The sequence below is a fragment of the Leuresthes tenuis genome, unplaced genomic scaffold (genome assembly GCF_036924035.1).
Source record: "Leuresthes tenuis unplaced genomic scaffold, fLeuTen1.0.hap1 SCAF_16, whole genome shotgun sequence".
Lineage (NCBI taxonomy): Eukaryota > Metazoa > Chordata > Actinopteri > Atheriniformes > Atherinopsidae > Leuresthes > Leuresthes tenuis.
Genome location: NW_027325370.1, coordinates 513,278 through 528,190, shown reverse-complemented (window position 1 = coordinate 528,190; position 14,913 = coordinate 513,278). Strand labels below are relative to the sequence as shown.

The following is a 14,913-nucleotide window of genomic DNA, read 5'->3' as shown; positions in this document are numbered from 1 at the left end:
TTTTACACTTCAGACGCCCTGATATCTGCTCCCAGGAGCAGGAAGAAGGAGTTTTACTGAATATGTCACCTTTAATGTCTGCCATGCCATAAATCGTAACCCTTTAGGGCGGTGGTTCTGCCTAAAGGTGGTTGTTGTGGTGTGAGGAGCAGTGACGGCTGGCATTAGGCCAGTGATCCCTGTCCAGCCTCCTGGGGGCGCTGTGGGCCAACTAGACGAAACACTGATGACCCCAATAGTTGGTCTGCGCTGCTCACTGGTCTGAAGGGATTATTCACTGAGTCTGGTCCATTTTCTTCTTTAGTTTCTTGTGTTTACCTTGAATATCTGTATTTATTCTGATGGATTTTCACGGTTCTCATCATCATGGGGCCAGAGAGTAAATACCCCCCTCCCCCCGGCTCAGAGCTCCTCCCCTCCTGCCCTGAGTCATCGCCCCTCCCCCGCCACCACAGAGCGTCGGCAGGCTGCCTCACTGTGTGTCCGTCTGCAGCATGGCGTCTCTCGGCCTCCTGCTGCTCAGCGCCGCTCTCATCCACACCGCTCAGGTAAGACGGCGCCAACCTAACCTGTTCCTCTTCTGCCTGTCATCACTGTTATCAGCTCCCTGTTTCATTTGACTGATCGTGGATTTATTGATGTGCTCGTGTGTCAGAGGGAGAAAGATATCTTTGTGAGGACAGCGTTGGATTTCCAGCCTTCGGTGAGAGGGTTCGGCCCGGTTCTGAAGTCATTACCGGGTCCAACACACGGCTGCAGCTGAGCGGTCCTCACAGAGATATCAGGGCAAACATGAGTGGGTGTGTGTGTGGGAAGCTGCGACTGAGGGAACATTTTTTTTCATCTGCTGTCACCATAGCGACAGGAGACAGTAACCCACGGCAACAGCAGGTCTCCTGACATACGATGACGCTGCGTGTGTGTGTTTGATTTTATGGCCTCATTGGGGCTGTTTCTGGTGGAATCACCCACCTTATAGGGACCGGCTGTCCTCATTGGGTCCAAAGCTCGGTCCAAAGCCCGGTCCAAGGCCCGGTCCAAAGCCTGGTCCAAGGCCCGGTCCAAGGCCCGGTCCAAAGCTCGGTCCAAAGCCCGGTCCAAGGCCCGGTCCAAGGCCCGGTCCAAGGCCCGGTCCAAAGCCCGGTCCAAACCCCCGTCCAAAGCCCGGTCCAAAGCTCGGTCCAAGGCCCGGTCCGCCCAGTCCAAAGCCCGGTCCAAGGCCCGGTCCAAGGCCCGGTCCAAAGCCCGGTCCAAGGCCCGGTCCAAGGCCCGGTCCAAACCCCCGTCCAAAGCCCGGTCCAAAGCTCGGTCCAAAGCCCGGTCCAAAGCCCGGTCCTAAGCCCGGTCCAAAGCCCGGTCCAAAGCCCGGTCCAAGGCCCGGTCCAAAGCCCGGTCCAAGGCCCGGTCCAAGGCCCGCTCCAAGGCCCGGTCCAAGGCCCGGTCCAAGGCCCGGTCCAAAGCCCGGTCCAAAGCCCGGTCCAAGGCCCGGTCCAAAGCCCGGTCCAAGGCCCGGTCCAAGGCCCGCTCCAAAGCCCGGTCCAAAGCCCGGTCCAAAGCCCGGTCCTAAGCCCGGTCCAAAGCCCGGTCCAAAGCCCGGTCCAAAGCCCGGTCCTAAGCCCGGTCCGCCCGGTCCAAGGCCCGGTCCAAGGCCCGGTCCAAAGCCCGGTCCAAAGCCCGGTCCAAAGCCCGGTCCAAAGCCCGGTCCAAGGCCCGGTCCAAAGCCCGGTCCAAAGCCCGGTCCAAGGCCCGGTCCTAAGCCCGGTCCAAAGCCCGGTCCAAAGCCCGGTCCAAGGCCCGGTCCAAAGCCCGGACCAAAGCCCGGTCCAAGGCCCGGTCCAAAGCCCGGTCCAAGGCCCGGTCCAAGGCCCGGTCCAAAGCCCGGTCCACCCGGTCCGCCCGGTCCAAACCCCGGTCCAAGGCCCGGTCCAAACCCCGGTCCAAAGCCCGGTCCAAGGCCCGGTCCAAGGCCCGGTCCAAAGCCCGGTCCAAACCCCCGTCCAAAGCCCGGTCCAAAGCTCGGTCCAAGGCCCGGTCCGCCCAGTCCAAAGCCCGCTCCAAGGCCCGGTCCAAGGCCCGGTCCAAAGCCCGGTCCAAGGCCCGGTCCAAGGCCCGGTCCAAACCCCCGTCCAAGGCCCGGTCCAAAGCTCGGTCCAAGGCCCGGTCCGCCCAGTCCAAAGCCCGCTCCAAGGCCCGGTCCAAGGCCCGGTCCGCCCGGTCCAAGGCCCGGTCCAAGGCCCGGTCCAAAGCCCGGTCCAAGGCCCGGTCCAAAGCCCGGTCCAAGGCCCGGTCCAAGGCCCGCTCCAAGGCCCGGTCCAAGGCCCGGTCCAAGGCCCGGTCCAAAGCCCGGTCCAAAGCCCGGTCCAAGGCCCGGTCCAAAGCCCGGTCCAAGGCCCGGTCCAAGGCCCGCTCCAAAGCCCGGTCCAAAGCCCGGTCCAAAGCCCGGTCCTAAGCCCGGTCCAAAGCCCGGTCCAAAGCCCGGTCCAAAGCCCGGTCCAAAGCCCGGTCCGCCCGGTCCAAGGCCCGGTCCAAGGCCCGGTCCAAGGCCCGGTCCAAAGCCCGGTCCAAAGCCCGGTCCTAAGCCCGGTCCAAAGCCCGGTCCAAAGCCCGGTCCAAGGCCCGGTCCAAAGCCCGGTCCAAAGCCCGGTCCAAAGCCCGGTCCAAGGCCCGGTCCTAAGCCCGGTCCAAAGCCCGGTCCAAAGCCCGGTCCAAGGCCCGGTCCAAAGCCCGGACCAAAGCCCGGTCCAAGGCCCGGTCCAAAGCCCGGTCCAAGGCCCGGTCCAAGGCCCGGTCCAAAGCCCGGTCCAAATCCCGGTCCGCCCGGTCCAAAGCCCGGTCCACCCGGTCCTAAGCCCGGTCCAAATCCCGGTCCGCCCGGTCCAAGGCCCGGTCCAAAGCTCGGTCCAAGGCCCGGTCCAAGGCCCGGTCCAAAGCCCGCTCCAAGGCCCGGTCCAAAGCCCGGTCCGCCCGGTCCAAGGCCCGGTCCAAAGCTCGGTCCAAGGCCCGGTCCAAGGCCCGGTCCAAAGCCCGCTCCAAGGCCCGGTCGAAAGCTCGGTCCAAGGCCCGGTCCAAGGCCCGGTCCAAAGCCCGGTCCGCCCGGTCCAAAGCCCGCTCCAAGGCCCGGTCCAAGGCCCGGTCCAAGGCCCGGTCCTAAGTCCGGTCCAAGGCCCGCTCCAAAGCCCGGTCCAAAGCCCGGTCCAAAGCCCGGTCCAAGGCCCGGTCCAAAGCCCGGTCCGCCCGGTCCAAGGCCCGCTCCAAGGCCCGGTCCAAAGCCCGGTCCAAAGCCCGGTCCAAAGCCCGGTCCAAGGCCCGGTCCAAGGCCCGCTCCAAAGCCCGGTCCTAGGCCCGGTCCAAAGCCCGGTCCAAGGCCCGGTCAGAACCAACCGGACCTCATTTCACACGTCTGAGACCAGGAGCACAAACAGAACCAACTGGACCAGGTGTCAACAGAACCAGTGCATGCTGGGAAGCCAGCACACAGTAAACTGTTCAGAACCAGAACCAGTTCTACACAGGTTACTCGGATCAGGATGTTCCAGTTTTACTGAAAGGTGGTAAAAACTGAGGCATTAATCTTTATGTAAAACTGGATTTTCACACATTAAGAACAGTTTCAGGCATGAAATGCTCCAGGATGCTGCTGGATGCTGCTGTGATAGTGTCTCAGTGACCTCTCACCTGTGAGCTCACCTGTCTGTGATGTCATCAGTCGCAGCCGGTTCTGTTCCAGTTCAAACTGTGGATTCAATTCAATTGGATTTAAAATCCAAACGAATGTCCTCTTTACTCCAAGGCTCTTCGATCTCATCAAAGTGGGAACAGCCAAGAGTTTACCCAGGATGCATCTGGGGCAGCCTCGTATCCCAGAATGCACTGCAGTCCAGGTGAAAGCCTGGGAGTGTGTCCCTGAGTGATTTCAGGAGATAATGTAGCTGTTTAACCTTTAAATATCAGGTTAATTCATTGTTTAAGTGAATATAAACTTAGATTAATGGTTAAGGAGAGATGCTCTCTGACCATGTTAAAGGTTTACTTCCTGTTTTCTGTTCTCACTGAAAGCAGCTAACACAACCACCGCTAACCGCTAACCACCGGAATGTGGAATGATTTATATCAGTTGCTATGAGTCTAAAATGAAAACACAGCCAGGCACAGCAGAGCTGACTTCACCGACTGTCCTGAACCAAAAGGTGAAGGAACCTGAAACCTTAACCTTGTTTAGGGAAAGGTGAAGGAACCTGAAACCTTAACCTTGTTTAGCGAAAGGTGAAGGAACCTGAAACCTTAACCTTGTTTAGCGAAAGGTGAAGGAACCTGAAACCTTAACCTTGTTTAGCGAAAGGTGAAGGAACCTGAAACCTTAACCCTGTTTAGCGAAAGGTGAAGGAACCTGAAACCTTGTTTAGTGAAAGGTGAAGGAACCTGAAACCTTAACCTTGTTTAGCGAAAGGAGAAGGAACCTGAAACCTTAACCTCTTTTAGCGAAAGGAGAAGGAACCTGAAACCTTAACCTTGTTTAGCGAAAGGTGAAGGAACCTGAAACCTTAACCTTGTTTAGCGAAAGGTGAAGGAACCTGAAACCTTAACCTTGTTTAGCGAAAGGAGAAGGAACCTGAAACCTTAACCTTGTTTAGCGAAAGGTGAAGGAACCTGAAACCTTAACCTTGTTTAGCGAAAGGTGAAGGAACCTGAAACCTTAACCTTGTTTAGCGAAAGGTGAAGGAACCTGAAACCTTAACCTTGTTTAGTGAAAGGAGAAGGAACTTGAAACCTTAACCTTGTTTAGCGAAAGGTGAAGGAACCTGAAACCTTAACCTTGTTTAGCGAAAGGTGAAGGAACCTGAAACCTTAACCTTGTTTAGCGAAAGGAGAAGGAACCTGAAACCTTAACCTTGTTTAGCGAAAGGTGAAGGAACCTGAAACCTTAACCTTGTTTAGCGAAAGGTGAAGGAACCTGAAACCTTAACCTTGTTTAGCGAAAGGTGAAGGAACCTGAAACCTTAACCTTGTTTAGCGAAAGGTGAAGGAACCTGAAACCTTAACCTTGTTTAGCGAAAGGTGAAGGAACCTGAAACCTTAACCTTGTTTAGGGAAAGGTGAAGGAACCTGAAACCTTAACCTTGTTTAGCGAAAAGTGAAGGAACCTGAAACCTTAACCTTGTTTAGCGAAAGGAGAAGGAACCTGAAACCTTAACCTTGTTTAGCGAAAGGTGAAGGAACCTGAAACCTTAACCTTGTTTAGTGAAAGGTGAAGGAACCTGAAACCTTAACCTTGTTTAGCGAAAGGTGAAGGAACCTGAAACCTTAACCTTGTTTAGCGAAAGGAGAAGGAACTTGAAACCTTAACCTTGTTTAGCGAAAGGTGAAGGAACCTGAAACCTTAACCTTGTTTAGCGAAAGGTGAAGGAACCTGAAACCTTAACCTTGTTCAGCGAAAGGAGAAGGAACCTGAAACCTTAACCTTGTTTAGCGAAAGGTGAAGGAACCTGAAACCTTAACCTTGTTTAGCGAAAGGTGAAGGAACCTGAAACCTTAACCTTGTTTAGCGAAAGGTGAAGGAACCTGAAACCTTAACCTTGTTTAGCGAAAGGAGAAGGAACCTGAAACCTTAACCTTGTTTAGTGAAAGGTGAAGGAACCTGAAACCTTAACCTTGTTTAGCGAAAGGAGAAGGAACCTGAAACCTTAACCTTGTTTAGCGAAAGGTGAAGGAACCTGAAACCTTAACCTTGTTTAGCGAAAGGAGAAGGAACCTGAAACCTTAACCTTGTTTAGTGAAAGGTGAAGGAACCTGAAACCTTAACCTTGTTTAGCGAAAGGTGAAGGAACCTTAACCTTGTTTAGCGAAAGGAGAAGGAACCTGAAACCTTAACCTGGTTTAGCGAAAGGAGAAGGAACCTGAAACCTTAACCTTGTTTAGCGAAAGGAGAAGGAACCTGAAACCTTGTTTAGCGAAAGGTGAAGGAACCTGAAACCTTAACCTTGTTTAGCGAAAGGTGAAGGAACCTGAAACCTTAACCTTGTTTAGCGAAAGGAGAAGGAACCTGAAACCTTAACCTTGTTCAGCGAAAGGAGAAGGAACTTGAAACCTTAACCTTGTTTAGCGAAAGGTGAAGGAACCTGAAACCTTAACCTTGTTTAGCGAAAGGAGAAGGAACTTGAAACCTTAACCTTGTTTAGCGAAAGGTGAAGGAACCTGAAACCTTAACCTTGTTTAGCGAAAGGAGAAGGAACTTGAAACCTTAACCTTGTTTAGCGAAAGGAGAAGGAACCTGAAACCTTAACCTTGTTCAGCGAAAGGTGAAGGAACCTGAAACCTTAACCTTGTTTAGCGAAAGGAGAAGGAACTTGAAACCTTAACCTTGTTTAGCGAAAGGTGAAGGAACCTGAAACCTTAACCTTGTTTAGCGAAAGGTGAAGGAACCTGAAACCTTAACCTTGTTTAGCGAAAGGAGAAGGAACCTGAAACCTTAACCTTGTTCAGCGAAAGGTGAAGGAACCTGAAACCTTAACCTTGTTTAGCGAAAGGTGAAGGAACCTGAAACCTTAACCTTGTTTAGCGAAAGGAGAAGGAACCTGAAACCTTAACCTTGTTTAGCGAAAGGAGAAGGAACTTGAAACCTTAACCTTGTTTAGCGAAAGGTGAAGGAACCTGAAACCTTAACCTTGTTCAGCGAAAGGAGAAGGAACCTGAAACCTTAACCTGGTTTAGCGAAAGGAGAAGGAACCTGAAACCTTAACCTTGTTTAGCGAAAGGAGAAGGAACCTGAAACCTTAACCTTGTTTAGCGAAAGGTGAAGGAACCTGAAACCTTAACCTTGTTTAGCGAAAGGTGAAGGAACCTGAAACCTTAACCTTGTTTAGCGAAAGGTGAAGGAACCTGAAACCTTGTTTAGCGAAAGGTGAAGGAACCTGAAACCTTGTTTAGCGAAAGGTGAAGGAACCTGAAACCTTGTTTAGCGAAAGGTGAAGGAACCTGAAACCTTAACCTTGTTTAGCGAAAGGTGAAGGAACCTTAACCTTGTTTAGCGAAAGGAGAAGGAACCTGAAACCTTAACCTTGTTTAGCGAAAGGTGAAGGAACCTGAAACCTTAACCTTGTTTAGCGAAAGGTGAAGGAACCTGAAACCTTAACCTTGTTTAGGGAAAGGTGAAGGAACCTGAAACCTTAACCTTGTTTAGCGAAAGGAGAAGGAACCTGAAACCTTGTTTAGCGAAAGGTGAAGGAACCTGAAACCTTAACCTTGTTTACTGAAAGGTGAAGGAACCTGAAACCTTAACCTTGTTTAGCGAAAGGTGAAGGAACCTGAAACCTTAACCTTGTTTAGCGAAAGGAGAAGGAACCTGAAACCTTAACCTTGTTTAGGGAAAGGTGAAGGAACCTGAAACCTTAACCTTGTTTAGGGAAAGGTGAAGGAACCTGAAACCTTAACCTTGTTTAGCGAAAGGTGAAGGAACCTGAAACCTTAACCTTGTTTAGCGAAAGGTGAAGGAACCTGAAACCTTAACCTTGTTTAGCGAAAGGTGAAGGAACCTGAAACCTTAACCTTGTTTAGGGAAAGGTGAAGGAACCTGAAACCTTAACCTTGTTTAGCGAAAGGTGAAGGAACCTGAAACCTTAACCTTGTTTAGCGAAAGGAGAAGGAACCTGAAACCTTAACCTTGTTTAGCGAAAGGTGAAGGAACCTGAAACCTTAACCTTGTTTAGCGAAAGGTGAAGGAACCTGAAACCTTAACCTTGTTTAGCGAAAGGTGAAGGAACCTGAAACCTTAACCTTGTTTAGGGAAAGGTGAAGGAACCTGAAACCTTAACCTTGTTTAGCGAAAGGTGAAGGAACCTGAAACCTTAACCTTGTTTAGCGAAAGGTGAAGGAACCTGAAACCTTAACCTTGTTTAGCGAAAGGTGAAGGAACCTGAAACCTTAACCTTGTTTAGCGAAAGGTGAAGGAACCTGAAACCTTAACCTTGTTTAGGGAAAGGTGAAGGAACCTGAAACCTTAACCTTGTTTAGCGAAAGGTGAAGGAACCTGAAACCTTAACCTTGTTTAGCGAAAGGTGAAGGAACCTGAAACCTTAACCTTGTTTAGGGAAAGGTGAAGGAACCTGAAACCTTAACCTTGTTTAGCGAAAGGTGAAGGAACCTGAAACCTTAACCTTGTTTAGCGAAAGGTGAAGGAACCTGAAACCTTCTTTAGCGAAAGGTGAAGGAACCTGAAACCTTAACCTTGTTTAGCGAAAGGAGAAGGAACCTGAAACCTTAACCTTGTTTAGCGAAAGGTGAAGGAACCTGAAACCTTAACCTTGTTTAGTGAAAGGTGAAGGAACCTGAAACCTTAACCTTGTTTAGCGAAAGGAGAAGGAACCTGAAACCTTAACCTTGTTTAGCGAAAGGTGAAGGAACTTGAAACCTTAACCTTGTTCAGCGAAAGGTGAAGGAACCTGAAACCTTAACCTTGTTTAGCGAAAGGTGAAGGAACCTGAAACCTTGTTTAGCGAAAGGTGAAGGAACCTGAAACCTTGTTTAGCGAAAGGTGAAGGAACCTGAAACCTTAACCTTGTTTAGCGAAAGGTGAAGGAACCTGAAACCTTAACCTTGTTTAGCGAAAGGAGAAGGAACCTGAAACCTTAACCTTGTTTAGGGAAAGGTGAAGGAACCTGAAACCTTAACCTTGTTTAGGGAAAGGTGAAGGAACCTGAAACCTTAACCTTGTTTAGCGAAAGGAGAAGGAACCTGAAACCTTAACCTTGTTTAGGGAAAGGTGAAGGAACCTGAAACCTTAACCTTGTTTAGGGAAAGGTGAAGGAACCTGAAACCTTAACCTTGTTTAGCGAAAGGTGAAGGAACCTGAAACCTTAACCTTGTTTAGCGAAAGGTGAAGGAACCTGAAACCTTAACCTTGTTTAGGGAAAGGTGAAGGAACCTGAAACCTTAACCTTGTTTAGCGAAAGGTGAAGGAACCTGAAACCTTAACCTTGTTTAGCGAAAGGAGAAGGAACCTGAAACCTTAACCTTGTTTAGCGAAAGGTGAAGGAACCTGAAACCTTAACCTTGTTTAGCGAAAGGTGAAGGAACCTGAAACCTTAACCTTGTTTAGCGAAAGGTGAAGGAACCTTAACCTTGTTTAGCGAAAGGAGAAGGAACCTGAAATCTTAACCTTGTTTAGCGAAAGGAGAAGGAACCTGAAACCTTAACCTTGTTTAGTGAAAGGTGAAGGAACCTGAAACCTTAACCTTGTTTAGTGAAAGGTGAAGGAACCTGAAACCTTAACCTTGTTTAGCGAAAGGTGAAGGAACCTGAAACCTTAACCTTGTTTAGTGAAAGGTGAAGGAACCTGAAACCTTAACCTTGTTTAGTGAAAGGTGAAGGAACCTGAAACCTTAACCTTGTTTAGTGAAAGGTGAAGGAACCTGAAACCTGGGAAGAAACGTTCGTTGTTTTCTGAAATAATAAAGTGCAGCTCAGGCTGAAACCTAAGTTGGAAAGTTTCTGTTAACCTCAGAAAACCTCACCTTTCTCTCATTTGTTTGGTGCACGTCTTCAGAAATGTTAACCTTCGATATGCAGGTGACCGGCGGAGGTTTGTTTTTGATGTTGGTATCGTTAGTTTCTTGCTTGATTCAGCGGCTTCTCACTCCATCTATGATACGCCGCTGTCGCTTACATCCTGTACATCCAGCTCTGCCTCCAGTTAGCTTGTTGCACATCGATGCACAGAACTGAACAGATGCCTCACTGACCACTGAACGCTCCTCTGATCACCGAACGGACGTCTTTAGAGTTTATCGTGTCTGAAAATGGCTTTCATGCAACTCTACACCTCAGCCGAGCCACGGCACGCCTCCAACTCTTTGAGTAAAACTGGAACATCTTCTGTGTGCAGCCTGAAGTGAAGGTTCACAAACTTTCAGGGCCCAGCAGCTCCCATCCTGCAGGTTCCTCAGAAGTAACAGAAGAGCTGTTACTTCTGAGACAAATAAAACTGGGTTTGATCCCGTTGCTGTGGTTACCGCTCCCATAAACATAACCGACACCTTTCACCACAAGACAAACGGAACATTCAGCCCACATTTACAAGAAAACATTTCATCCATCCATCCATCATCTACCAAGTTGTGACCCATTTTAAAGGCTGCAGATTAAAAACATCCATCCATCATCTGCAGCTCCTCCGGGGGTCGGGGGGGCAGCAGCTTTAACAGAGAAACCCAGGCCTCCCTGTCCCCGGCCACTTCCTCCAGCTCTTCTGGGGGGACCCCGAGGCGTTCCCAGGCCATAGTCTCTCCAACGTGTCCTGGGTCTTCCCCGGGGTCTCCTCCCAGTGGGACGGGCCCAGAACACCTCCCCAGGGAGGCCTCCAGGGGGCATCCTAACCAGATGCACCTCATCTGACTCCTCTCAATGCGGAGGAGCAGCGGTTCTACTCCGAGCCCCTCCTGGATGACTGAGCTTCTCACCCTGTCTCTAAGGGAGGCCCAGACACCCTGCGGAGGAAACCCATTTTGGCTGCTTGTATTCGCGATCTCGTTCTTTGGTCTCTCCCCACAGCTGGGACCATCGGTGAGGATGGGAACGTAGACTGACCAGTAAATAGAGAGCTTCACCTTCTGGCTCAGCTCCTTCTTCACAGATGGGTCGGTGCAGAGCAACACTGCAGACGCTGCACCGATCCGCCGTCAATCTCCCGCTCCATTCGTCCCTCACTGTGAACAAGACCCTGAGATACTTGAACTCCTCCACCTGGGGAAGGATCTCATTCCCGACCCGGAGAGAGCATTCTGGCCCCTGGAATGCATTTGACTGGTCGCTGGTGTCTCTAATGCCACGTTTCTGACTATAGAGCTGCCAATTACCAGGGTTTTGTCCTCAGCGGGTGTGTCGCTGAGTGGAAAATCTATTAGAAACGTGGACAGGTTGATGGTGAACCGCGGGCTTGACTTTAGGACTATGACTCCTCTTCCTGACAGTCACCCAGCCACTCTTAAGTCCCGGCTGCTCGGGATCTGCTCGGGGACGACTAACAGAGCTAGCTACGCTAGGTGGCTCCGCACAGACTAAAGGGGCCTGGCTCGCTATCGGGTGGTTTTCAACAGTGCAGAGCCGAGCTTCCAATTCAGATAACCTTGCCTCCAAAACTACAAAAAGACTACATTTGTTACATGTACCATTACCACTAAAGGAGGCAGAGGAGTAACTAAACATCTGACACACGGAGCAGGTGAAAGCAGGAGATGGAGGAAGAGAACTGGTAGCCATGCTAAGCTAGAGAACCAGACACACCGCTAAAAAGTGAAAAATAAAGACTAAAGATCTGTAAGAGTGAGCGTTAGAATATAACAAGTATGGGATAGAGTCAACTATGCAAGATGTGTAAATTATAGGGAGAAATAAGGTGATTATTAGTAGTTCAAGAGGAGGAAGAAATATCACAGTGCACACACAAGGCAACAGGAAGTGATGCAATACAAGTGCTTGTCATATCCATTTCTCTGTTTCTCTGACCTCTGACCTCTTTGGCTCAGTCTCTTCCTGCAGGTCGTAATGTGGGGCGTGGCCTAGATGTCTCAATGGGCGGAGCCCGACGCCAGCGCAGAGACCTCCATAACCTCCTGCCTTATGAGGACCAGATGATGTCATATCCTGGCATGCAAGCAGGAGGCGGAGCCAACGACATGTACTACCAATCAGAGGACTGGAGAGGGAGGGGCTTGGACCAGGCACTGCAACGATTGGTTGAGAGAGACCAAAGGAGGGAGCAGGAGGAGGAGCAGCGAGCAGGTCGGAGCAAAGTTTCCTTTACAAAATATTTATATCTCAGAACAACAAGAATGTTTTTATTTTGCTCGATTTTCAACAACAAACTGTGACTTTTTGAATAATTTCTCCACATAAAACTTCTTAATTTTTCTTCCAGAAATATATGCATTTTTATATATTTATATTCAAATATTGGAGTATTTTTAGTATTTAGTATATTTATAGTATTTTTAGGCATGTTTGTTTATTATAATAAAAATATTTCTGTAATAATGAACCAAACCAGCTCTGAAGTTGTGATATTTGAGGACTTTTTAAAAAGATCAATCATCGCCATGGCAACAATAAAAAGTTTGTCAAGAGAAGAAAGCTCAAGGAGCCAATCATTTGTGTCCGCAGCCTACCTGGCGGCTCTGCTCCGCCTCCTGAGCGAGGCGGAGAGCGCCGGGTTGGTTGGGCCGGGAGACGTGGAGGTGGTGGAGGAAGAGGAGGAGGATGAAGATGATCAGGGGCCCCCGGGGGACTTCCAGGATGCTGCTGTGCCAGACTACGATGAGACGGGGCGGGGCATGAGCATGGCGAGGCCTCGGTCCCCCTGGAGGGGCCTGGTGGAGCCCCAGCTGACTCAGGTGCTGCTGGACAGGTGAGTCTGCTCAGGGGTTCATCAGTCAGGGGTGGAGGACGTGAATGTTAACGGGAGGCATGTGACCTTCAGGATGGAGCCTCAGCTGGTCCAGAATCTGCTGCAGAGGGCTGGACAGACGGGACGAGTGTCATCAGGACTGAGCAGAGACCAGGACGCACTCAGGTGAGGAAACTACAGAATACATGACCAACAGACTTATTTATTTAACTTATTAAACCTTATTAAACTTATTTAACCCAGCTGCACGTGCATTTTTAAATGTTTTATAACTCTTTACATGCATGATGCAAGCAGGAGCTTTTAATAAACTTCTTCTTCCACGAACTGAAACAAAGTCACTGTGGTGTACGGCATCGTTTTCATACAATGCTCACATATCGTGTCTTTATCAGTCGCTCTGCTGCCGTTTATCATTTCCACCGGGAACCCAACATGCTGCCAAACAAACGATTTGAAAGGGTAATATCGGTGGTAATACCGGTATTTTCCAACGTCATTCTGGCTGCTTCTCCTTCATCTCTTCTCCTTCTGTTGGTTCTGGCAGGCGAGGCGTAGCAAAGCCGCATTACTGCCCCCACAGGTCACAAATAGAAGTTTGGAGTTTGCTCACAAGTCTGGCGAAACAGGCTTTTAACTATCGTCGAGTTTAATCTCACGAGATCTCGTAGCAGACACACACCTTTACATATGATGGACAGTAGTGATGGGAATTTCAGCTCTTTTTAGTGAGCCAGATAATTTGGCTCCGCTCACCAAGAAGAGTCGGTTCTTTCTGCTCCCAAACGGCTTTTTAGAAGTAAAAAGTAAAAGTGGGAGGAGGAGCTCCACCATCCGGGGGAGGAGCTCCACCATCAGGGGGGAGGAGCTCCATCATTCGGGGGGAGGAGCTCCATCATTCGGGGGGAGGAGCTCCACCATCAGGGGGGAGGAGCTCCATCATTCGGGGGGAGGAGCTCCATCATTCGGGGGAGGGGCTCCATCATTCGGGGGGAGGAGCTCCACCATCAGGGGGGAGGAGCTCCATCATTCGGGGGGAGGAGCTCCACCATCAGGGGGGAGGAGCTCCACCATCAGGGGGGAGGAGCTCCATCATTCGGGGGGAGGAGCTCCATCATTCGGGGGAGGGGCTCCACTATTCGGGGGAGGAGCTCCACCATCCGGAGGGAGGAGCTCCATCATCCAGGGGGAGGAGCTCCATCATCCAGGGGGAGGAGCTCCACTATTCGGGGGAGGAGCTCCACAAGTTACCTGCTGACGCTGGGTGTGACATCATCAGCTGAGTTGTTGCTAAGCTACAGAAACAGCAGCCCAACCCACTGATGGAGACCTCTGAAGGTTCCTACCTTCCTCTCTGCTGCACTTCAGCTGATTTATATTTTGTTTTGTCTGAAACAGCTGATCTTTGATAATAGTTGATAATGAAGGGATTAAAAACGTTTCCTTGAAGTGAATCTAATTATATTCCCATGTCTCCTCTGCAGGCGGATGGTTGCTAGGATACTGTCCAGCATCGGCCCTAATGACGCCCCGGGGATAGTCTCCAGTCGCAGGGCGAAGCGGGACCTTTCTCTCAGAGCAGCCGAACCGGTTAGCTCCGCCCACAGGAGAACCCGCCGTTCCCTTGATGACGCGGCTCCTCCGTCGCCTAGCAACAGCCCTCCCCTCCTCAGGGTGAAGAGGCTCGAGGATGAGGAGCAAGAGGAGAAGCTCCGCCCTCATGTCGCCGGGCTGCAGAGAATGAAACGTGTCGACAATATGGCAGCTGCTGACGAGGAAGAACTGAATCATGGGAATCGCCGCCGCCGCAGGAGAGCCGCCCCGAACTACGATCCACAAATATTGATCGATCAGATTCTGGAGTACATGAGGGAGTGAGAGGAAGAAAGATTAAATTCGTTGTGTCTCAATTTGTTTGTTTTTGTATAACTTTTCTGTTTTTGCTGCTTTTGTGATATTTGGGTTAAGGTTCGGCTGTTTGTTGTGGAAATGAGGAAGAACGATGATGAGGGGTCACGTGTGTTCACACTACATTACCCATGAGCCTCAGCAGGCGTCTTGGCACAACTTCAGCTGTTAAACCAAAATCTAAAAGATAAACATGTCACTTGATAGTCTGACAGGCTGGTTTCCTATAGCAATGGTTTCTGGGATTGTAGTTAACTCCGCCCTCTGCAGGATGTTTCTTCCCTTTATGAGAAAAAACAGACACAGGATGACCAGCTTCTGTAACCTTGGCGACAGCTCCTGAGCTCTGTGATTGGTCGCTTGTGTTCCTGTAGTTCAGCTTGTTGCTGTGATGTCTGTCTGGTGAACTTTTGATTTTCTGTCACAATATGAAATAAAGTCTCTGCTCCAACAGCTTTCACTCCCCGGTGGTCACATGTTTGAAGGAGCCCCGAAACGCTTCGTCATTAAACTATAAAACATAACTAAGAAACTCTGGAATTATTATTTGATGTGAACAAAGAAGGTCTCATTGATTTCAGACTCAAGAAACAGATTACAAACTTTATTTC

The 14,913-nt window shown here is 50.2% G+C and overlaps 1 protein-coding gene across 1 annotated transcript; it reads left to right on the top strand.

The window, feature by feature from the left end:
* Positions 1–260: 260 nt before the first annotated feature.
* On the top strand, positions 261–14,755 carry pcsk1nl (proprotein convertase subtilisin/kexin type 1 inhibitor, like). Its single transcript, XM_072367570.1, has 5 exons — positions 261–548; positions 11,517–11,772; positions 12,151–12,394; positions 12,467–12,559; positions 13,879–14,755. Exons 1-5 carry the CDS (start codon positions 495–497, stop codon positions 14,270–14,272), a joined length of 1,041 nt encoding a protein of 346 aa, XP_072223671.1. The 5' UTR covers positions 261–494; the 3' UTR covers positions 14,273–14,755.
* Positions 14,756–14,913: the final 158 nt, after the last annotated feature.